General features: G+C 52.3%; 1 protein-coding gene and 1 non-coding gene across 10 annotated transcripts in view; both read right to left on the bottom strand.

Moving 5' to 3' along the window:
* Nucleotides 1-22,707, bottom strand: part of Ksr1 (kinase suppressor of ras 1) — a 130,327-nt gene that overhangs the window by 17,689 nt on the left and 89,931 nt on the right. For 6 of the 9 annotated variants that reach the window (XM_041664130.1, XM_041664127.1, XM_041664133.1 and 3 more), the window contains 9 exons: nt 16,747-16,894; nt 14,146-14,572; nt 12,459-12,463; nt 10,292-10,352; nt 7,946-8,029; nt 6,752-6,813; nt 6,532-6,638; nt 2,549-2,714; nt 545-586 (listed from right to left, as the gene is read on the bottom strand). In XM_041664130.1, coding sequence (XP_041520064.1) covers nt 545-586; nt 2,549-2,714; nt 6,532-6,638; nt 6,752-6,813; nt 7,946-8,029; nt 10,292-10,352; nt 12,459-12,463; nt 14,146-14,572; nt 16,747-16,894 — 1,102 coding nt within the window. The remainder of the gene's footprint in view (nt 1-544; nt 587-2,548; nt 2,715-6,531; nt 6,639-6,751; nt 6,814-7,945; nt 8,030-10,291; nt 10,353-12,458; nt 12,464-14,145; nt 14,573-16,746; nt 16,895-22,707) is intronic. The other 3 variants (XM_041664132.1, XM_041664129.1, XM_041664135.1) reach the window with 1 other exon arrangement.
* On the bottom strand, nt 4,777-4,849 carry Trnak-cuu. The gene has a single exon. It is a non-coding gene; the product is annotated as a tRNA-Lys (tRNA).

Genomic DNA, 22,707 nt, shown 5'->3' with positions numbered 1-22,707 from the left:
TCCAGCGGGAGGAGAAAAGCATCGATCTTATTTGGCCTCGAATGGGGAGAGGTATGGGCAAATACAGAAGTGTGCAAAATAGTTTTTGAAGAGGGAATCCAAAGACTGCCTTACTGAATAGAAATTCTTCCTTCACGCAATGAGGTAGTTCCACTGAATGCCAGCAGGTGGCACTGTATGCTAAGGCTGGGAAAGGCAAAGACAGCTGAGGGATGACGACGGTGCCTGCCTGCTAAGACTTTCCCAAATTAGCTTTCCCTTGTCACTCATTTTTCAGGAGGCATCGGCAAGCAGCCCCCACCCCTCATTCTGCAAACCCAAGTTCTGGGTTCCCATCCTGTCACTTCTGGGCAGGGTGATCTTGAACCAGTTCCCTGCAGTCTCTGTGAGGCGCTGCACTGGATGGACTCCAGGGTCCCATCCAGCAAGGTACTGCCCTCTGGCCCAGCTGCAGAGGGCTAAAGCGCATGGGGAGAATGCACCAGGCGGGACAGCCAGAGGGTCACAGCAAGGGGCAGTGAGTGGACCCATGCAGAGGACTCACCTGGGAAGATAAACTGCTGTCTGTGATGAATGAAGCAGGCAGCTTAAAACAGAAGAGGAGGTGAGTCACACGGTGCGAAGGCAGTGCGGGGGGGGGGGGGGGATGCGTGGACTAGGGGAGGGGTGGGTGCTAGTTATTGGCTCAGATGGCTCTGCCCCAGGGGCTCTGGTGAGCAAAGGTGAAGCCATGCAGGAAAAAGGAACCGAACTAGAAAAGAATCAGGTGTGGTGAGCTCAGGAGCGGAGGCTGCACTGGAGATGGGGCAAGGGACCATCTCAGCGGACGCCTTGCTGAACAGCTGTGGCCAGTGAGCACTGGGAAAAGCTACAGCCAGTGTTGTTGGAGAGAATGCGCAGGAGCAAGGATGGAGTATGGAGAGCAGTGGCTTTGACGACGTCCAACAGTGTGTGCGCAACGGCCTCCCTCCCGTCAGTCTACTCGACCCAGAAGCGCCCTGACCGCGCTGCTTGAGTGCTGGATCCTCCCAGTGCTGGGATTCTAGACAGGGAACCCGCACACACCACTCGCCTTCTGCTTCTGCGATGCTTGTTATCCTGCCTGGGCCAGTTTCCCACACATGGGCACCATTCTCCGGCTATGTATGGCCGGCCTTGCAAGTAGCTGGGACTCTTGGTGAGTCTAACCTTGACTCTCCTCCATGAGAAGGTGATCAGCCCCCCAGTGCCTTACTGTAAGTAGGGGAATACAAAGCTAGCCCAGGCTTTCCTATGAGGCTCCTGGACAGCACAGGGCAGGTAGGTGGCGGAGGGGTTCGAGGTCCTTCCCTGCGGGCTCATCTCAGCCCCCCAGGGATCTGCTTACGAATCCACTAAGACCATGGAGAGGGTAAGGCTTCTGTGCAGGACAATGGGGGCCCATTTCCTTGTGGGTCATCTGTCTCTTGTCTTTTCAAACCAGTGCTTCTTAGAAAAACCCAAAGTAGAAAGTTTATCAAGTCCAGAGAGTAAAGGCAGAAGAGAACTGAAAAGGACGCTAATCCAGGGGGCACCGCTCAGCCACAGGGAGGGATGAAGTGCGGGACAGACGTCACTGTTAAGAGCACCCCCGCCACAAGCATTAAGGCAGGCACAAGAACACGCGACAGAAGAGTCCGACCCTTTGGCCCCTCACCACCCTGAAATGAAGTCCCGAAGTCCCCAGTGGGCCCAGAGGCTGCTTGGCCAGCTGCTGGCTATGTATAGGTCAGTGTGGGTACCGCTAGCCAGAGGGGATGAGGGGCGTGGTGGCACTCTGTCTTTTTGGGTTTATAATGTCAGGAACTAGCGACAGGGGGCTGATCTGGACCCCGTGGGTTATGGCAAACAGGAGCGTCAGAGCTGTGGCTTTCCCTTAGGACTGCAAACTGGGTAAGCCCAGGGCCGAGATGGGCAGCGGAGCTGCCCTGGCCAAGGATGCCAAGGCAACAGCTCAGTGCCATGGGGGCGAGTGGGCTTTGCTGTGCTCCCTGGAGATAGGGCAGCCCAGGGTGGCTGACCCCGTGGAACTGAGGGCAGCTGGGCTCAGTTCTGTCCCTCCAGAGTTGTCCCAGGACTTACTGTCTTCACTTGTTCAGTGGGAACACCTCATTCTAATTCCCCAGGGTCTCTGGGTGGCACATGAAGGAATATGAGGTCTTGTCTGAGAAGTCAGCCCCAATAAACAACTATATATGCCAGAGGCCCAATGCCCTTTGGTAGGTTTTCTACTCCATACTGTGGAGAGGCTGGACAGGAGCCACCACAAGCACAGGCAAGCAGCCTGGGGCTACCCCAAGAACGCAGGCTCTGTGTTGGACAGACTTGGGTTTGGCCCCCACTCTACCACTCAACAACGCAGGGCCGGCCACTCCTCCTTGGTCAAGCCCAGCAAACTCGTCTGTAAGAAGGGGGCAGCAGCACCAATCCCACGCTCAACAAATGCTCCACAGACCCAAATCTCAGGGGACACCGGGAGAGGGTCTGAGGCCACCCCTAAGAATCCAGAATAAACCCAGAGGTGTGGTACCTGGGAAGTTGAACCTGCTGTCCCGCTGGCCAGGAGAAGGGTTGGGGGGCGTGGTGGCACTGGAGGGGTTAGATGAGGTCAGGAAGGGCGCCGGTGATGAGGGTGTGGAGGATGTGGTGGAGGATGGGTTGCTGCTGGAGTCCAGGTTCATGGCTGGAGGATGTTCCTGCAGGACCAGAGATGCTGGGCTGGGCAGGGCTGCAAGCTCAACTCAGCCACTGCCGACCTGCTGAAGACTTCCTTCCTCCCTGCTCCTTCCACCTCCATGGGTAGAGGTCAGGCCAAGAGATCCTTGGGGCCCTGTTCTGTAGTCCCAAGATTTCCTGGACTAATCTATGATGAGAAGACACTTGGAGACCCTCCCCTAAAGGGTTCCTGCCCATCTCTCTTACTGCACTTCCTACTTCCCTCTGGAAGTCCATCTGAGCCCTAGCTGGAACTATGTGTGTTCTTCCTCTTTATTCTCCCATAGTGCCCAGCATACAACATCCAGGCCCCTTAACACACATCTTGTCAGCTGCAGACGGCCGAGGTTGGCTTGCTGCCAACCACCTCTCCCACCCCAGTACCTGCCTGGCTCTGAGCTGGAAATCCAGCTTCTTAACGAATGGATCCACACTGTGACCAACAGTTTTTCAGTTTCTGCTATGTGCCAGGCACTCTGCAGCCAGCAGGGTAATAACAAGGCTCAGAATCTATAGTCCTGTGACCTTGTCCTAAAAGTACAAGAACCTGTAAAACTCCACAAGAGGCAACAGCTTGGGCCAGTGTTGCCTGCCATCGTGCAGGGTTAAGAATTCCAGGACTGGGGTCGGGGGGTATGGCTCAGCTGCTGTGGCGCTTGCCTAGCACACAAAGCCCTGGTTTTGGTCCTGGTACTGCAAAAAGTAGGCATAGTGGAACAGGCCTGTAATCCCAGAACTCAGGAGGCAAAGGCAGGAGGATCCCAAGTCCAAAGTCAGTCTTATCTACAAAGTGAGTTTGAGACCAGTCTGGGGATACATGAGACTTTGTATCAAAAAAGAAAGGGGTGTGTGGGGTGTGGTGGGGGGGAATCTAGAGCTAGAAGGAAGTTTCTGAGAGAGACTCCAGGAACTGACTGCAGCGGGAGGCCTGGTTCATCACACACTGCAGCTTCAATACCTGCCCAGCCCTGGTGACAGGCTCAAACCTTGGACAGGTGTGGTTTCTCGTCAGAATGAAATAGCTTCTGGATTTCAAAGACATTTGAGTATCATTTGCACACGCACATACGTGAACACCTTTTTACACGTGTGTGGAGGCCAGAGGCTGAGACACTAGATACCACCACTTCCTACCTTGTTTTCAGAGGCAGTGTCCTTTACTGATCTGACGAGACTGGCTGATCAGCAAGGGTCTTCCTGTCTCCACTTGTCTGGTACTTAGGATCACAGGTGCACCGCTATCCCTGGCTTTTTATTGTTTCATATTAAGACAGGGTCTCCCTACATAGTTCTGGCTGGTTTGAAACTTGTTATGCAGATCAGGCTGCCCATGAACTCACAGGGATCCGCCTGCCTCTGCCTCCTGGGTGCTGGGATTAAAGGTGTGAGCTTTATGGCTCTCATGTCTGGCTTTGTATGTGGCTGTTGGGCATCAGAACCCAGGTCCTAAGCGATCACGCTATGGACTGAGCCATCTCTCCAGCCCCAGAGACATTTAGTTTATTAATTACCTTCTACCTATGGGGGGGGTTCTAATTAGGATGGATTAAAGCAGGGCTTTTCTAGTTGTGTTGATAAGGACTACACACCAGATTCTGGTCAGTAACTACGTGATGGAGGAAGGTCATTGGCTAATAAAGGAACTGCCTTGGCCCATTTTATTGGTTAGAGGATAGGTGGGAGGAGTAAACAGAACAGAACGCTGGGAGGAAGAGGAAGTGAGGTCAGTCTCGACAGCTCTCCTCTCGGGAGCAGACGCCTGAGAGAGACGCCATGCCCTGCTCCCGGGATGAAGCTCCGACCCAGGATGGACATAGGCTAGAATCTTCCCGGTAAGCGCACCTTGGGGTGCTACATACAGATGATTAGAAATGGGCTAAATTAATATGTGAGAATTAGCCTTAGAAGAAGCTAGATAGAAATGGGCCAAGCAGTGATTAAAAGAATACAGTTTCCGTGTAATTATTTCGGGCATAAGATAGCCGGGCAGGCGGACAGGGGTGCTGAGAACGGAGCCCCGCTGCCCTTATTACTACATTTTGGCGCCCAACGTGGGGCTCGAACCCACGACCCTGAGATTAAGAGTCTCATGCTCTACCGACTGAGCTAGCCGGGCAGGCAGCCGGGGTGCTGGGGATGCAGCCCCACCGCCCGTATTACTTCAACTACGAGGCTGGGCTATGCCCCTTAGGACAGAGCGGGGTAGATGACTTGGAGCTCGGGACCTGGGCACCCAGGTAACCTGGGATCAGAGGGTGCAGTCTGCAAGGGAAGCCAGTATGGAAGGGGTGGGGGAAACTCAGGCTCAGCTCTTCTGCCCGCAGCTTTGTGCAATGGCATCAGGTATGACGGAGGCTGCCTGAGATTCCCACCAGGGTTCTACCACTTCTTAGCTGGGTGGCTTTGGGCAACTTCCTTGACCTCTCTGAGCTTCCATTTCCTTAGCCTCACACCGTGACTTATGCCAGTGCACCGCTGTGTGGATTTGTAGCAAAACAAAGGCTGGGCATACAGTACACAGTAGACGTCTAATGTTTGCCCAAGTGACTCGCTATCTTGGACCAAACAGGGCTTGGGATCATGCTTTGAGACTTAACCAAGCTACAAGGCCCAAGAGGGGTCTGGGAGCGCTTTGGGTTAGGTGGATTGCAGATCTGGTTCAATACCTTTACTTCCTAGGGCAGAAAGGAAAGCCTTATACAAAACAGGGTCCAACCTGTTAGTGCCACGTATAACAAGTTTCTCTCTTGCAAGACCTGAGGCTGTGGGTGGCCAGTGTACCCTGAAGCTCACAGAGCTGAAGCCCCCCCCCCGCCTTTCTGCACCTGTGCTGCTCTGACACACTTCTGACCTGAGCTGCAGTATCACCCAAAGACAGGTCGCAGCGGCTGCACCACAGACACTCACTCAGTGACCCCACACAGACACTTCTGACTGTCTAGCATGTGCAGGGGACAAAGTGGATGTAACGGATGTGTGGGAGGGAACAGCACTGCCTGGATGTCTGGTGACATCTGTGAAAAGGGGACTGGGGCGGGAGGGGGTGGCTAAAGGAGGAGTTGGAGAGGAATGAGACAGGTATTCCCTCCACCCCCCCAGCAATAGGGGCCCCACCCTAGCATCTGTGCATGAAGCACTGTTATCCTGCTCCAAATGATCCATGAGGGAAGCTCAGAGGGATCAAGCCACTCATTTAAGGTCACAGAAGCACGAAAGGGGACGGTGGAGACTCACAGCCAGGGCTGAGGACCCATGGGACTGTGTTCCCCAGAAAGATAGTATGTTGAAATCTAGCCCCCCGTGGTGCTACTGGGGAGCTTCTCAGACCATGAGAATGGTGTCTTCATAAACAGGGTCACTGCCCATATCAGAGAGGCCAGGGCAGCTTGCTGGGCTCTTCCATCATGCGAAGACACAGTGAGGGACCACGAGGAATGGGCTCTGGGAAACCTGGGCCTCAGTTTTTCCATCTGTAACATGGAGCATGTACATGCCCCTCAGAACTAGGTTTTGGGCACACAGTAGGTGCTTAGGAAATGCTGGCTCACAAATGCCAGGGGTAGGGGGTCATGGGAATCACCACATACAACTCCAACATGGACAGAACCACACCCGGGATATGGCTAAGCCAGGATCCCTGGCGTGCCCCAACCCTGTCTGTGACACAGATCTTAGACTGTGGTGTGGTGTCCCACTTCCCCAGTAAGCCTGATGAGGGGGTGTTTGTGAAGGGAATCCAGGGCTGGGGGTGGCGGTGCTCCTGACGCAAGTGCAGGCCCCAGGACACTGCCAGCTTACCTTCTTTGTCAGGGCCTTGGGCAGGGTCCCAAAATGGGGCTCTGATGCTCTGTCCACCGGGTTGTTGATGTCCGAGGGGACAGACTCTGTCCTCCGGAGCCGGGCTACTGTGTGGAGAGGGGGAATCCGTTAGCAGGAACAGATACCACCGAGGTGCACCCAATTCCTGGAAGTGGCAAGAGCGGGCTGGAAGTGGGAGAGGGCAAGAGCGGACACTCACGTGGGAGGAAGGATATTCTGCAGGCGGGGGCTTCCTTCGTGCACCTGTTGTGACATTTCAACCTGCAAAGGGGGAAAGTTAGCACGTAAGGGGTGCCCGGAATTACCCAGATGACCCGGACACAGCCTCAATTTCCCCAAAGCTCTCCAACAAGTGTTAGCTTCAAGGTGTGGGGGCACCCTGTGTGCCATAGCCACTGTCTTCTATATCTCCACAAACCCCTCTCCTGCTTTTTAAGGGGAACTTCCAGAGGCCACCAGCATCAGCAGGGGCCCTGAAGCCCCCAAGGGTGTCCTCTTTTAGGCACGGGCCAGTCTGATGGGCAGTCCCCAGCCAGGAATGGGGAGAGCTGGGTTCCCCTTTGGGACTAGCCAGTTGGTCCCACAAATCTCAATGTTCCTACTAACAAAATGGGTGATGGGGCCACTATAAGCACAGGACAGTGTGTGGCTCAGGGGCCGCCATGTGCTGGCCACATCTGCATGGGAGCTGAGGATCTCATTTATAGCCAAATGACCAGTTTGCTCAGAGGTCAGAGTCCTCAGGATACAGTTCATCATGAGACCCTGTCGCCTCCGCCCTGATGACAGCTCAGGAGTAGCCACTCATGGGAGTTCACACAGGCTGAGCAGATCAGCTCCCCTGATGTCTAAATAGTAAACATGAAGCCCAGAAAGGGCAAGTGCTCTACTCCACATCACACAGCAACACCAGGGCACGGGCAGCTAGGAAATGAAACTCCAGGCTACCCTCTGTAAGGTGTGTGGGCAACGAGATGGCAGATGCCAGTCTGTTGGCCCCCACTGTTCCCCACTCATGTCCCTTCCCACTGGAAGCCAAGCAACGACATGGCAAATCTCCACCTCTCCTCACTCTGCCCAGGCATAGGGCAACTCTGCTGCCACTGCCCGTACCTCTAGCCCGTCTCTCAACTTCAGGGCTCCTCCTAGATCCTGGAGAGTCCTCGCTTTCTTCCTGCCTTCGAATTCTTTCTTTCCTCACTTTCCCTTGGAAACTTTTTTGTTTTTCAAAACCTACTGCAGATATCCCTTTCCTCCAGGAGTGCCTTACTTCACCCTTCACACGGAAGGAGTGCCCAGTGGCACTGTGAGCAGCTGGCTAGGGAGAGCCCTCGAGTCTGACCCGACAGGAGGCTGTTACAGGCACAGGCGCCCGCCCCGCCCCTGCCAGCACCTGCAGTGTTTGCACTTCACTCCGAACATCATGCTCTTCTGGCACACGTTGCAGACCTGTGACAACCACGACTTTGTGGAGAACCTGCCGGGGCAGAAACATGTGGAAATCAGAGCCTGACCTTCTGGAGGGGTCCCATGCATGGGGGTGGGTGTCGCAGCTTCCCCCAAGCATCGGATTTCCCAGCTGCTGTCAGTGTCTTAAAGCTTGTGTGGCCACCAGCATCGAGTGTGGCACCAGCAACCAAAGCACCAATGTGCACGCCCCTCAGACCCAGCAATTATAGTCTTTGTATTTACTCAACATGGTAGTCCCTGGGATGAGATGTCACGTGACCTGTGGACACTGTGCTGCTGCAGCCATACACCACAGTGAGGCTGGAAATACCATGTCTACCAGCAGGGGTCCACAGTGCCACCCTCCACACAGAGGAACACATGTAGCTCTTTCCACACACGTGTGCAATCACCTCCAAATCTCAGTATCAAATGACCGAACTAAGTTGAATAGGACATGATGCCACTGTTATGAAGGTCAAGCACAGGAAAAGGCCATCTGTGATAACAGACTTGGACTGTAATGGCAGGTGGCAGCATAGTCAGCCGGGAAGAGCCAGAGATGACTCTCAGGGTGCTGGACCGCTCTTCATCTTCATTGCACACACAGGGGGCACAGCTATAAACTCCTATGTATGTTTGGCTCTCTGTAAATCACGTGGACTTAAAGAGGAGAATAAAGCAAAGCACAAAGCGGTAATATGTGCAGTTCTGTGTGAGCAAGGAAATAGAACCACACACACACACACACACACACACACACACACACACACACACACGCTTGTCTGTGTAAATCACCCCCAGATGGGTACATGACCTATCTGTGGGCACACTGAAAAGCCGGGGCAAGAGTGGCAGGACTCTCCTCTCTACCCCTGAAACCTCTTCAATTTTAAGCATTTGTACTTTCAGTCTAAAATCTGCCTAAACAAAAACAAACCAGAAGGTAGACTGGAAGGAGAAGAGGGACTTAAGGGGAGTGGTGGCCTTCAGCACAAAAGCACAAGGCCAGCCCAGGGAAACACAGCCAGCCCTTTCAATTCTGGAGGAACGCGCTTCTTGGAAACACAGTACACCATAGTAACAGCAGAATGACTAGCGACAATGTTTGTGGCGCGGTTTGTAACACACCCACAAACATTAGCTCATTTGAGGATTTCAACCACCTCCAAGAGTTAGGCGGGTCCAGGAATCTTGAAAACCAACTCAGAGAGGTGGGCGATGGTCTATTCTAGCTGTGTGTGCCCAGAGCCTCTTCCCTGAGACAGTGAGGTGGGTGATGGTCTAGCCTAGCTGTGTGTGCCCAGAGCCTCTTCCCTGAGACAGCGGCTGAGGGATTCTGGTGTGGGCAAGACTCCAAGCAGAGGTCCCTGTGTACCGGGGCCCAGGCTGTGCTGCTGTGGCAGTGACCTCAGATGTACTGCTCAACCCTTGGGAGCTAGAACTCCCCCTGGGGTGAGAACTTGAGGCCAGCATCAGCACAGCTGGAAAATAGCCCACAGTTTCCATGGAAACCACAGGCCCTAGCAAGCTGCAGTGCCCTTGAGACCCTGATAGCGTCCTTTGTTGTGATTAGAACAGACTTTAGCAGGGACAACCAGAGCACGGGCAACCCAAGGCACTATCCTGCAATCCATCCAGAACTCTGTGGCCAGCACACTCCAGTCTCACAAGCACTGAGGCCAGACCTCTGGAGGGTCCTTGCCACAGGTCTCCAGCAGCCCTCTCTCATATGAACAAACATCAATCCCTTGGATTGTGAAAAATCCAGATTGCTGCTGGGCGAGATGGTGCATACATTTAATCCCAGCAATTGTGAGGCAGAGGCAAGAGGATCTCTGTGAGTCTGAGGCTAGCCTGGTCTGCACAGCCAGTCCAGGCCAGCAGGGCTATACAGTGAATCCTGATGGTAGACAGAGAGGCATATGGGAAGGCTCTGGAAACATGGATTCTCAAGCTCCACAGAGGACCCTGACTGACGGCATGACGCAAAGGCGAACGTGGAGGAAGCTTGGGGTTTAGGGCCACAACTGTGGCCCTATTTCTCTCTAACCCAGAGAAGGTAGGAGAGTGTTTTCCCTCAGCAGGATGGGAACAAGACCGAAGCAGGTGCAGGTGAGGGACCAGAAGGCCCAAGGTGTCTAATCAATAAGTCAAGAGTTCAAGGTGGGTGCGAGTCTGTTTACCACAAGACAAGCAGGTAAGCCAGAGGCAAAGGGTGGCCAGAACAGACTCAACAATGCCCTGTGGAGCCCAGGTCAGCTCTGTACTTCCCCACAGCTGAACCTACCTGTGTGTCACTGAGAGCCCGATATCCCTGCGTACCAGCTGTGGGGATCCATGAGGGAGATCTGTGGGGGAAGGAAGCCAGGTCAGGTGAATGAGGAGGCTCTGTGGGGCTGGCTCAGAGGTCACAGGCTAGATGGGGCTTGGCGCTCTGTTGTACAACACGGAAATGCCTCACTGAACCAACATCCATCAAGGCAGGATGGGTCAGACCCAGCTAGGCAAGGAGAACAGGGATCACCCTCACGTTGGATGGCTCTCCAGCACGTGTCTCTGCCCAGCTCGGCAGTGGGCACACTCACGGTTCTGCTGGGGAGGCAGCCGGAATGCAAAGGCAAGGGAAGTTCATATACATGCCAGCCTCTTGCCCCCTTTCATGGGCATCTACCTTTGGGGCTCAATTTTGGCTAATTCTGGTTAAACAGGTAGAAACTTGACCTCAGCAGAGGGCACAGGGCTGGTCAGCCATGCAACTCCACCCGCACCCTTCCAGCCAGCCGCACTCTGGAGACAGGCCTTGCTGCGCTGGTGGAAGAGCAAGCAGAGGGTGTGGTTCTTCTGGGACATCCCTTGGGAGCATCCCTGGCTCCGCTTTCTCTGCCAGGGAGAACCACAGGCTTAGAGGGTCCCCTCTGCTTACCTTCTGCAGGTCCCCTAGGGGCTCCCTTTCCTGACATGGGTTCCTCTAAGAGCAGGTATCCCAGTGTTTAAGGCAAGGCCGGCTTTGCAGGGGAACAGCTGCTGGATACTGTCTATCATCCATAGCCTATTCTCTGAACCCCATTCTCTGAGCATCCCCCCAAAAGATTCAGGGACCCATGACTCCTCAGTGCTGATCAGTATATTATTGCCAGCTTTGTCCTTGATAGACAGGGCCTGGATTTTTATCCAATGCATCAAAGGTCTCCATAACCCAGAAAAATCAGGAGCACGGTGCTCAATGTCCCTTGAGTCAGAACCCCCCACTCCCAGGGTAGCTACTGCCCCTCTCTCCTGATGTTCGTTCACACAGCTGGTACTCACAACACACCGACTCATCTAAGGCCAGGCACCATCAATTCAAGAGCACAAGGAGGCATGAGTCCTCCCTTACACACTAAAGAACTGTGACTGTGACAAAAGGTTCTTGGCCACCCACAACCCTGTCACCTGCAGCTCTCTGGCACATCCCCAAGAGGCTGCTGCCCCTCGACTTCCTCCTAGGGTGACCCCACTCCAGTCAGTGGCCAAGGCCATCTAAACACACTACTCACAAGCTGCCAGCTACAGAGAAACAATGGGAAAGCGAGAGAGTAGGTGTCATGTCAGCCACAAGGACGGATGCAACCGTGTGTGTCAGGGAGCCCTGATCTGGACCTGGATGGAATCCTGGTCCTGAGAGCCCCACAGACTCACTGCTGTGGTCCCGACACCACCACAGCCATTGGAGAATAAGTAGTGATGGCCAGGATTATCCGAGGGTATGGGCTTTGGTAACAGCCGTGGAGAGAGAAAGGCAGGCACCCTCCTCCTCTCCTTACAGGTGCCTTCCTGGGACCCTGCAGCAGCTCCCTCAAGGACTGTCACTGCCTGCCAAGGCCTGCCTGCCCTCTCTCCCGGGCCTCACCCAGCCACTGTTATCAGCTGGCTAGCAGAACAACAAATCACAACTTCACTTAGGAAACCCCAGACACTGCTGCTTCTCTCTCAGAGCACCCAAGGCAGACCCAGGAGGCCAGGCTGACCCCTCTGCAGTTTGTAAGTCTCTGTGAGGGCCTGAGCTGCCCTGGGAATGCCTGTCTCCTAGAGAGGGGAGTCCTGAGATCTCGGCAGGGTGCTAGGTGGATGACGTCTCCTACCCAGAACACAGCTTTCTGAGGCAGCTCAGAAGAAAGGAGTAGGCACAGGGGTGACTACCGTGATGGCAGGGTGGAGACAGACTTGGTACTGGGCTCATGTGCACTGAGCGAGACACTTTCAAAGTCTCCACTTCCCATGGGCTGTGATAAGGCCAGGCTGTCATTTAAGGCCAGCTGTCATTTCACGGAGTGGTTGCCAGTACTTCTGCTTCTGCGCTATGGAACAGCCAGCCAATGGGCTAAGGTGGGGGCCAGAGAAATCCACCCTAGCCAGGGACAGCGACTTGAACATGACTGCCGGTGGTAGAAGGGATGAAAATGAATTGTTCTTACCAAACCTGGAGAGACAAAAAGAACAAGGGGTGATGTCACCACACTGGCTCTACCTGTACCTGGAAAACTACCTGGTGATAGACTAGGTCAAAGCTGGACAAGGGTCAGAGACCTGGCTCTGTGTAAGCCCTGTTAGCTACCCAGCAAGGCATAGTTAACCCTTTTTTCACCACTGAGGAAACAGTAGCTTCCTCGGTTACGTGACCCATGGGGGTTGGGTGCCAAAGGTCCAGGAAGAGGGGCGTGGGTTGGTTTGTTAGAGAGGCAGGGAACTGGGGAGCTGAGCAGGGACTCAGCTGTACAGAGCCAAAAGGTGGATTCCAGGAAGGGTCAAGTAGGGACGTGCTCTGAGCAAGCCTGCTTTCTCCGCTGGAACTCCCAAAAAAGGCAGGGGGCTAGGGAAATGAGGACTTCCTGTTGCCCTGGGAGTTCACCAGGGAGCCTCTATCAGGGCAGAATCAGTGACAGGGTTTGAGGGGAATGGACTCAGAATCCTGAGGTCTGAAGGCAATGGTCCTGGTTTGAGGATCCCTATGCGAACATGGAACAAAGCCACTGCTCTTCTCAGGATGAATGAGAAACAAGGCCACCACGAGGTCCTCTCCAATGGACCATGCAGCAATGAGAAACAAGGTCACCGTGAGGTCCTCTCCAATGGACCATGCAGCAACTCTCCTATTCTCTACAGTTGCACCTGGTGACGTCGGGGCTTGGTTACACAGCTGGATGGGGGGCGCACAGAGGGATTTTTCTAGGTTTCTGCTCCATGATCAACAGTGCCAAGCATCTCAGCCACCCAGCGTCTGGCATGTAATGGGCCCAAGATAGGCGGCACGTGAGCAGAAAGGCAAGAGGGTCACCAAGGCCCTAGGAACCCTCTAGAAAAGGAGTTGTGTCACAGAAAAAAGGGTAATAAGAAAAAGAACACCCCCCCAAACCCAGCAAAACCCACAACTGTCTAAACACCCACCGGAAGGGTCACACTGACTAAGTTAAATGCTGGCATGCCACGAGGAGGTTTTTGGGTCAGGTTGCTTTGATTATTACAGATATTGGTAGTGGCGGTGAGGACACAGGGACACTTTTTATGGTGGTACCTCTACAGAGGTACCACGAGCCACCTTTGGGCCACGTGTAAATGCCATTTAAAGAGTTGTCATATCGTGTTGTTAAGAAACAGGGATATGAGAAAAACTGCAGGCACACACATTTTTCTCCCAGGTGTCTTTTATGTGTGCTGGAGATGGAAGTGTTCTATCACGAAAGCCCATCCCCAGCTCTTTCCCAATATTTTCAGTCCTTCAACAGTGGATCCTCAGATACAACCCATGAACACGGGGAAGGAACCTATTTAATTGCCAGTACACAACATCTAGAATTCTGTTTGGTCTGTCAGTGACCAGTAATGTTCTAGACAGGAGTTGTTTTGCTAGCCTATGAGAATCAAGTCTTTGGCATTTTAAGACATTGGAGATACAGGACTGGTTTGTTATTGTGGCCTAGGCTAGCCTATCCTGACGGATACATGGTACCATTTTATATATTTCTGTATGTACGGAAAGAGATCTGTTGGGATTGGGTCCAGCTGCAAAGGGATGGCCACCTATTTTTTCTCCACACTTCTATGTGGCTTGACTTTTATCAGTTCTTTGTATGTACCTAAGAGGAAGTCAGAGGGCAAAGGTACCTCACTGGGGAGACTTCATCGATTCGGTTTCCAAGCTGGGATTCGTGTGACTTGCTCCGCGTGAGTGTGGGGAAGTTGGGTAGCAGCTGGAAGACCTTGCGGCTCGGCGGTGGGGGTGTCCTCGGCGGCTTCAGCTTGGTGTGCCGTCGTAGCTGGGGTGTGGTAGGGGGTGTGATGAAGCTGTGCAGGGCCCGGGGGGTCAGCCGGCCGCTGGTGTGCAAGGGAATACAGGTGTCCGAGAGGCCCTCACTGAGGCCAGGAACTGGAGAGTCCGAGGCAGACAGGGCTGACACAGAGATGGAACGCGGGCCCTGAGTGCTGGCACCCACTCTGCCCAGTGGGGAGAGCATGTCCACCGAGGGCCCTGAACTGCTTTCCCGCTGTGCGTCTGCCGAACTCCAACCAGAGTCCTCTTTGTGCTCCCCTCCTGTGGGCCAAGGGGTCAGTCAGAAATACAAGGGACAAGGGTGCCATTACTATCAAAAGCACAGCACTTTGACTGAGGTAACAATGTTCCTCAGCGGCAGCACGCTCTGCTCCCAGCTTCTGGCTTGTCAGGGGCTCTCGTGCACCCAACAGCGCCTTCCACGGTACTCAGTTGACACAAGGGGGGATGCTGGGACACCCACCCCAGAGTGGGACATCAGAAAAAGAAGAGGTGACAGATCCTGTAGAAAGCTGAGGTATTAAGGAAGGGAAAATTTTGCTGTAGGCCAGTAGCTGGGTGGGGATGGGAAGGGGCACACACCTGTGATCCCACTATTCAGGGAGGTAAAGGTGGAAGGATCAGAAGTTCAAGGGCATCCTTGACTACATGGTGAGTTCAAGGTCAGTCTAGGCTACAGGAGACCCTGTTTCAAAAACCAAAAAGGAAAACAAGAAAAAAGTCTTCACACATCAGCTGGGTGTGGCGGTGCATGCCCGTCAGAGACCCTGCTTACAGGGTAAGACCTCGTCTCAAAAACAAAACAAAGCAGAACAAACTTTAAACAAAAGCCAAGAATTCAGCCAGGCTTGGTGGCACACGTCTGTACCACAGCACTCAGGGAGCTGACGTCAGAGGATGGTGAGCTCACGGCCAACACAGACTACATAGGAAGAAAAGACCAGAGACCGAGATGGCAACATTTCCCATCCTCCACAGCCCAACACTGAAAAGTACACCTGACCTTTAGTGACCCCTGGGGTTCACTTTGCCTTCACACAATCCCACCAGAGGGCAGCCATTCCCTTATTGTGCAAAAGAGGAACTGAGGCCCAGGATGTCTGAGCTCTCACCAGGTCCTGCTGGGTGCAAGCAAGATGCTCTGGCGGCTTGCGACCCTGGTGACCAGTGACGAAGTCATGTGCAACAACGGGAAGCTCAGGACCTATCTATCACAGGAATGCCAGAGAACTGCGAACGTTTGTGTACTGGCACAGTGAACCTCAGACATATCTAGTACCACACACACTCAGGTGCCGTCACTACTTAAGCCCTGCCCTTTGGGGGACAAAACACATCAGCTGGGCGTAGTGGTGCACTTGGGAGGCAGAAAGGTGGATCTCCGTGAGTCTGAGGCTAGCCTGGTCTACACAGGGATTCTAGGCCAGCCAGCACTACACAATAAGATCCTGCCTTAAAAATTTTAAATTATTTAAAATATATATATAATAGGGCCGGAGAGATGACTTAGCAGTTAAGAACACTGGCTGCTCTTCCAGAGGTCCTGAGTTCAATTCCTAGCCACCCCAAGGTTGCTTACACCATCTGCAATGAGATCTGGTGCCCTCTTCTGGCCTGCAGGCATACATGCAGATAGAACACTATTTTTTTTTTTAAAAAAACATACATAACAAACAATTATTTTTAAAAAATAATAAAGCCGGGTGCCTCCCTTTTCAGCCTTAGGGGGACGGAGCTGAAGCAGGTAGCTCAGATCTTTTAAACCTTTAAATGAGGCCTGCTTCCATTCATTAGCTCATTTCAGTGCCTTCTCTGGGTGGTGGTGGGAATGAACTGTTTCCAAGGGAAGACATAGAATGTCCGTGAATAATCCCTGGGAGATTGTAGTAATGGCGGATTACGCATGGCCTGGGGCCTGGGCACACACCCGGAGAAGAAGCTGTAGATTTCTCATAACTATGCCGGGCTCAGGCTACACTGATACCAGAGGGCTCTTGTGAGCAGAGAGCCGGAGTAGCCCACAAGAACAGGAGCAACAGGGGAACTGTTTCGCAGAGGGGGGCTGGAATGCAGGAAGCGAGCGGAGGGGTCGGAGCAACACAGATGCCTTCCTGTGTGTGGGGGAGGCCTGTCATACAGGGCCTGTCCTAAAAGCCAACTAGGATTCCTAACAATGGCTGACGCTTCCTAGGTCAGACTGGCCAGAGCAACTGGGCTCCAAGGCCCTGGAGACTCTGAGAGGCTCCCTCAGGGCCAAGCCCTACCATACTACTTTCTCAATAGTCCCACCAAAGCTTTCTCAGAAACCCAGAAGCATCTCCCTCTCTACGTCCCAAGGCCCACTTGAGCAGAAGTCCCATCTCCCAGGGAGCTGGCCAGGCCTGGGCGTGTGGGCAGTAACAGAGGCCTGGGGGAGGGAAGCAAGCCTTTCTTACCCAGGCCGGTCACCTTCCGAAGGCAGTTGAGAGCTTGCTGTAGCCGGCTACACTCCTCAGGGCTGGCCCCCCAGCGCCGCAGCATCTCCTTCGCCTTAGACTCGTTCATCTCCAGCAAGGCATCCAGTGTTAGCTCTTGGGGAATCTCCTGGGGGCACAGAAGGGTCAGGAAGAAAAGCTGAGGAGCTGTGAGGGAGTTTCAGCCCTTTGCTCTGCAGGACAGGCCTCCCAGCTGAGTGGCAGGAGCCAGCTGCTGGCTGAGCCCCTGACTAGAAGCCACCACTTGTCAGGGACATAAGTAGAACTCTCCGCCCTCAGTCTCCCAGAGACAGCAGCTGAAGAGGAGTGCCACCTTTGGGCTGGGGCTACGGGGAGGAAGAAAGCACCAGAAAGGTCTGGATGGGGACTCGCCACCTCTCCCCCCCTCTCTTAACTCTTTGGTACAGAAAAATTGGCAACTGTGACACCTTTGGTAGCCCTTCCCAACTTGATTGTGTCTGGATCATACAAGAGAGATCTCCGACTAAATGCCTTGAATAAGTATAACACAATGAAAAGAGCCCTGGCTAGAAACTGCAGAGGCGCTCGCTGACTTGCATTCAAGTCAGTCAAGGTAGGTCGGCTGACCAGCCATGGGCCTGCCTGCTAATCCCATCTGCTTGAGAGGCTGAAGCAGGAGGATTCTAAATTCAAAGCTTGCCTGGATTAGAAAGGGAAGTCAAGGCCAGAAAGACTGTGAAGGCTGAGGCTGTAGGTCTGTTGGCAGAGTGTTGCCTGCCATGCACAAAGCCCTGGGTTCTCATCCTGGCACTGCACAAATCAGGCCTGGTGGCACATGTCTATAATTCTAGGTCTTTTTTGTTTTTTGGGGAGGGGGGTTTCGAGACAGAGTTTCTCTGTAGTTTTGTAGCCTGTCCTGGAACTCGCTCTTGTAGACCACGCTGGCCTCGAACTCACAGAGATCTGCCTGCCTCTGCCTCTTGAGTGCTGGGATTAAAGATATGCGCCACCACTACCTGGCCTATAATTCTAGCTCTTAGGAGGTAGGGGCAGAAGGATCACAAACTCAAGGTCATCCTTGTCTACATAGAAGTCTGCGGCCAGCCTGGGTTACGTAAGACTGTCTTAAAGGGGGGTAGGGGTTGGAGAAGCAGGGCTGGATGTGTAGCTCAGTGGTGGAGCATTTGCAGATTGCTGGTTCACATTACATCTAGAGAATGAGCCTCAAAGGGCTACACTGCTAGACAAAAACCCTTGTGGGGCACCCCAAGATGGAGCGTGTCTTGTCTGTAAACTTGATGACTCAAGTGTAATCTCCGGAACCCAGACAGGAGAGAACTGACTCCACAGTGATGTTCTCTGACCCTGTACATACACATGTAGTGTGTGCTTGTGCACAGACCATACAAGCATTAATACTATAATGAACTTTCTTTAAAAAGCTATTATTGGGCCAGCAAGATGGTTCAGCAGGTAGGAGTAACTTGAGGTCGAACAGGACATGAGTTTTCTTCTTCTTTTTTTTTTGTGTTTTTTGTTTTTGTTTTTTGAGACAGGGTTTCTCTGTGTAGCCCTGGCTGCTCTAAAATTCACTTTGTAGACCAGGCTGGCCTCAAACTCACCGAGATCCCTCTGCCTTCCGAGTGCTGGGATCAAAGGGTGCACCACCACATCTGGCTAAATTTCACTCTTGGATCCCATGAGGTTGCAGGAGAGTGATCATTTGATTTATACATGTATGCTGTGCTTTGCCCAAATCTGCAGACACACAGATCCACACAGACACACAATCTCCTCGGGGGTGAAAGGAAAAGTGGCTAGACAAGATTGTTGTCCTGTTTGGAGTAAAAGAAGGTCTCGCTCTATAGACAAGGCTGGCTTTGAACTCACAAAGATCTCCCTGCCACTGTTTCCCAAGTGCTGAGATTACCACTATGCCTGGCTTTAGAAGGGTCTTTGGGTTTGTTTTTTAAATATTAATTTTTATTTTCTGTGTGTTTTGACTGCATGTATGTCTGTGCACCACTTGTGAGCACTGTCCACAGAGGTAAGAAGAGGACACTGGATCCCCTAAAATTGGAGTTACAGACAACTGTGAGCTGCTGGGTGCTGAGAATTGAACCTGGGTCCTCCGGGAAAGCAGCCAGTGCTCTTAGCCAGTGAGCCATCTCTGCATCACCCTTAGAAGTGTTTTAAGATGACCCTGTGAGTTCTACCTCCTGGTGCCATTCCTTACTACATTATATGGCAGCACTCAAAAGCCCTTTGGTTAACCTGAGGAAGTCGATTTAAGAAGAACTCCTGTAGACGTTGGAGATGGAGGGTCACCTGAGAAGGAATTTGGGAGGCTTCTCCAGTGGCTGATGCCCAACGAGAAATCAGAAACCCAGGCCTGAATGACATTCCCCAAATGCAATGCTTTGGCTAGGTAATTTGATGGAAATGAACTAAACGGCCTCAGAAGCAGGCTCAGAATCCAGGGCCTCTCACCTGGCCTTGCTCAGCGGCATTATTAGCCACTGTTGCCTCTGTCCCACCTAAAACCCCACCATCCGCCACAGAAAAAATGACCAGGGACAGAAGCCACCGACCTGCCTCTCCTCTGCAAGATGATGCTGGTCCCTTGGGCTCACTTAAATTCCAAAAAGTATCATTTTACATGCAGCTGTTTTTCTGCCTCAGACCATTCACTGCCCTAACTATGAGCAAGGGCCTCTCAAAACTGCCCACGCCCCTCCCTTCTTTGCAGAAACACAAGGTAACTTTAGGATCGTGTGGCCACTGGGGACAATTGGATGGCATCTGTGTGTGTAAATATGTTCTTTGTTTTTTGTTTGTTTTGCTTTGTTTTGTTTTAATCCCATTTCACCTTTGCCAGTTTATTCCAAGGGCCTGTGAAAGGGCAGAGGGAAAATTTTCTTCTGTCCCTAAAGTCACCTAAAGAAACTGGATTCTGCGATCAACCTAAATATACTTGGAATGGATCCTTTCCCCCAAAGTTTCCAGAAAAGAGGCTAGCTAGCCTGGCTGACATCTTATTTGGCTTTGTAAGAGCCTATGCAAGGAGGGTTGCAACACTGGCCTGGGGCTGGGCCATCATCCTCCTCCCCTTACAGAGCTGTGAACTTACGCAGAGGTGGAGCCTGAAGGTGCTAAATGGGACCCAGCATTAGAAACTCATACAAAGCATGAACATTGAGTTAGACTCGGTCTCAAAGCTGGACCTTTTCTCCCACCCACAGACTGACTCTCTCTCTCTCTTCTCTCACTTTCCCCCTCTCACTTTCTCTGAGGTGTATGGAGGGGGGGGGGAGCTGGGGGTTGAGTAAATAAGCAATTATTGTGAACTAAGGTACAAACAGGTACTGGGAGCCCGTAACCAGCTACATGACTGGACGGGCCATCTGCATCTTCATCGTCTTTCTCAGCCTCCTTGTAAAACTTTTCACGTTTCCCGGAACTGGAATGGCCGCACATCCCACAGCAAAAGTGGAGAAAGCGGGAAGTGATTTTCAAGGGCTCTGAGGGCAACCTGTATGTATCTAGTTTCTGTGTTTTCTTGGGACAGGGCTACATTGTATCTCATCTGGAACTCATTTTGTAGCTCAGGGTGGCCTCCCAGCCCCAGGTGACCTTCCAGCTTCAGATTCCCAAGAGCTGGGCTACAAGCCTGAACCACTACACCCAATTCAAATTTTATTTCAAAAGACTGAATTCACTGTCAGGGAATCTACAGTGCTGCGAATCTTAGACTCAAGTATCAAACTGACCTGCTTAAGTCCTCCTCCCACAACACCTGAGGCAGGTACATGTACCTCAGCAGTGGTTTCTCCACTCCCAGGACTCTGGCAAGACTCACAACAGTGTTTACAACAATCCCCACCACAGTGAGAAAGAAACACACAAAACCAAGAAATATCACCACCGCTGGTCAGACAAACTCTCGGCTGTCAGAAATCCTTCCAGCCCATCACAGGAAAACCCACAGGAAACCGCTGCCGAGAGCAGCGTAGGGGGGTGGTGATTAAAAACGGGTTCCCACATGGGAGCTTTGCCCCCTGCCCGCTTTGATTCCCCAGCAACTGTTCTTCAGCGCAGTGCAGCTTGGGCATCCTTCCCCTTCGTTCTGCCATGGAAAGAAGCCTGACCAAATTGTTGTGACAGGGACAGGTGACCTTTGCCTCCCCACAACGGCACTCAACCAACAGCTGGGTGGGACACAGCACACACCTGTAATCCCGGTTCGGAAAGCATACAAGAGGATCTTAAATCTGAGGTCAGCCAAACCAAGAGACAACTACACAAAGCAATGCTCTACCTTGGATGGTACATCCTCAGTCGGTCACCCACAGGCACCCATGCATGGCTACGCACCCACAAGCACGCCCTCTGTCAAGAACGCTGACTCAGCAGCTTCGGGGAAGATGAGAGACATGGTGGCCATGATGGCGTCAGGCACGGCAGCCCCAACCTCCAGCTTGACTAGAAAGCTAATAGGAAGGGCTCTTTTTATCTTTCATTTTTACCCCCCTTTCATCAACTATGCCCTTTCAATTTCTCAAACAAAATAATTATGTTCATTACGACCTTTCATTTGCCAGTACGGTATGCCCACCACCTTGTGTGTGCTGTCTCCACTTGAGCCAACTCAAGAAGTCCATGCCACTCAGTCCACAAGTTAAGTCTGAAGAGCTCACGTGACTTATATGGCAGCCTATCAGAAGCCAGAGCTCCTGTCACGGTCCCACACTGCCGACTGCTAACCTGGAACTCAGAAGCTCCCATCTCGGGCTACTTTCAAACAGCCTACGTTCCAACAGAACCACCTAGTAACCTGGACGATCCTTTGTTCTTTAGCCAAGCAAATTAACTTTTCTGGAAAGTGAAAATAATATGCTTAAATCCCCTTCCCTAATACATAAAAAAATGTAAAAAGAAAAAAGGATTGCTTTATAGCTTCAAATTTAGCTATAAAGAAAAAGTATCTCACTGTACTGAAGCCTGTGGATCTGTGCCTCCCTGAACAAGGCAGAAGTGTGGCCTTTCCCTTGCCCCTACTCTTCAGGATTTGATTCAAATCAGTGCTAAAAAATGGGCGAGGTCAAAGTGGGGCAGCAGGGGTGCTGGAGAAGCCCCATTAGAACCCCCATCTGCTGGAGCCGTCCCCGCCCCTCCAGCATGGGCCACTCTGTTTCCACCTGGCTTCTAGGGGTGTGAACATACACCCTCACAGGGATGCAACCGGACTGCCTGGACACCAGTCTGTTGCCATCATTCCTGAGAGACAGCTCTTTTCACCACTTAATCTCCTTGGCAAGAGGAGGCAGACAGGGAACTTGGGGAGAGGCAGCCCCAGTCCCCAGGAGTTGTAGCAATGGAACTGTCTCTGTACTTATTTTTTTTATGAGAAGATGTTTTCTGCCACAAAAGGGAAGGCTAACCAGAAACCCACACACTGCTCTCAGTATTATCGGGATGGAGAAAGCCAGGAAAGGCGCCAGAACTTCAGGCATTAAAAAATAAAAAAATAAAATAAAAAAATCAAAACTGGTCTAGACTTGGTATGCTATGCCTATCATCCAAAATTTGGGAGGCTAAGGCATGGGGGACAGCAGCTCAAGTCAGATGTGGCTACAGAATAAGTTTGAGGCTGCATGGGCTGCCTAAGACCCTGGTTTTTTGTTTGTTTGGTTTGATTAATTCATTTACTTTTATTTTATGTTCATTGGTGTTGCGTTCCCTGGAACTGAAATCACAGAGAGTTGTAAGCCACCATGTGGGTGCCAGGAATTGAACCCGGATCCTCTGGAAGAGCAGTCAGTTCTCTGAACCACTGAGCCATCTCTCCAGCCCTCGTTTATTTGTTTTTAAACAGTAATGGCAATCTGAGTTATCTTTGAATGGTTGTTTTTACTTGGTGGCAACTAATCCAGATGCGTTGGTGGACACGGAGCCTGGGGC

Source organism: Microtus oregoni, unplaced genomic scaffold (genome assembly GCF_018167655.1).
Source record: "Microtus oregoni isolate MIOR12 unplaced genomic scaffold, Mior012 000015F_ref0000493, whole genome shotgun sequence".
NCBI lineage: Eukaryota > Metazoa > Chordata > Mammalia > Rodentia > Cricetidae > Microtus > Microtus oregoni.
The sequence above is the reverse complement of the archived record's forward strand: the minus strand, read 5'-3'. Positions and strand labels throughout refer to the sequence as shown.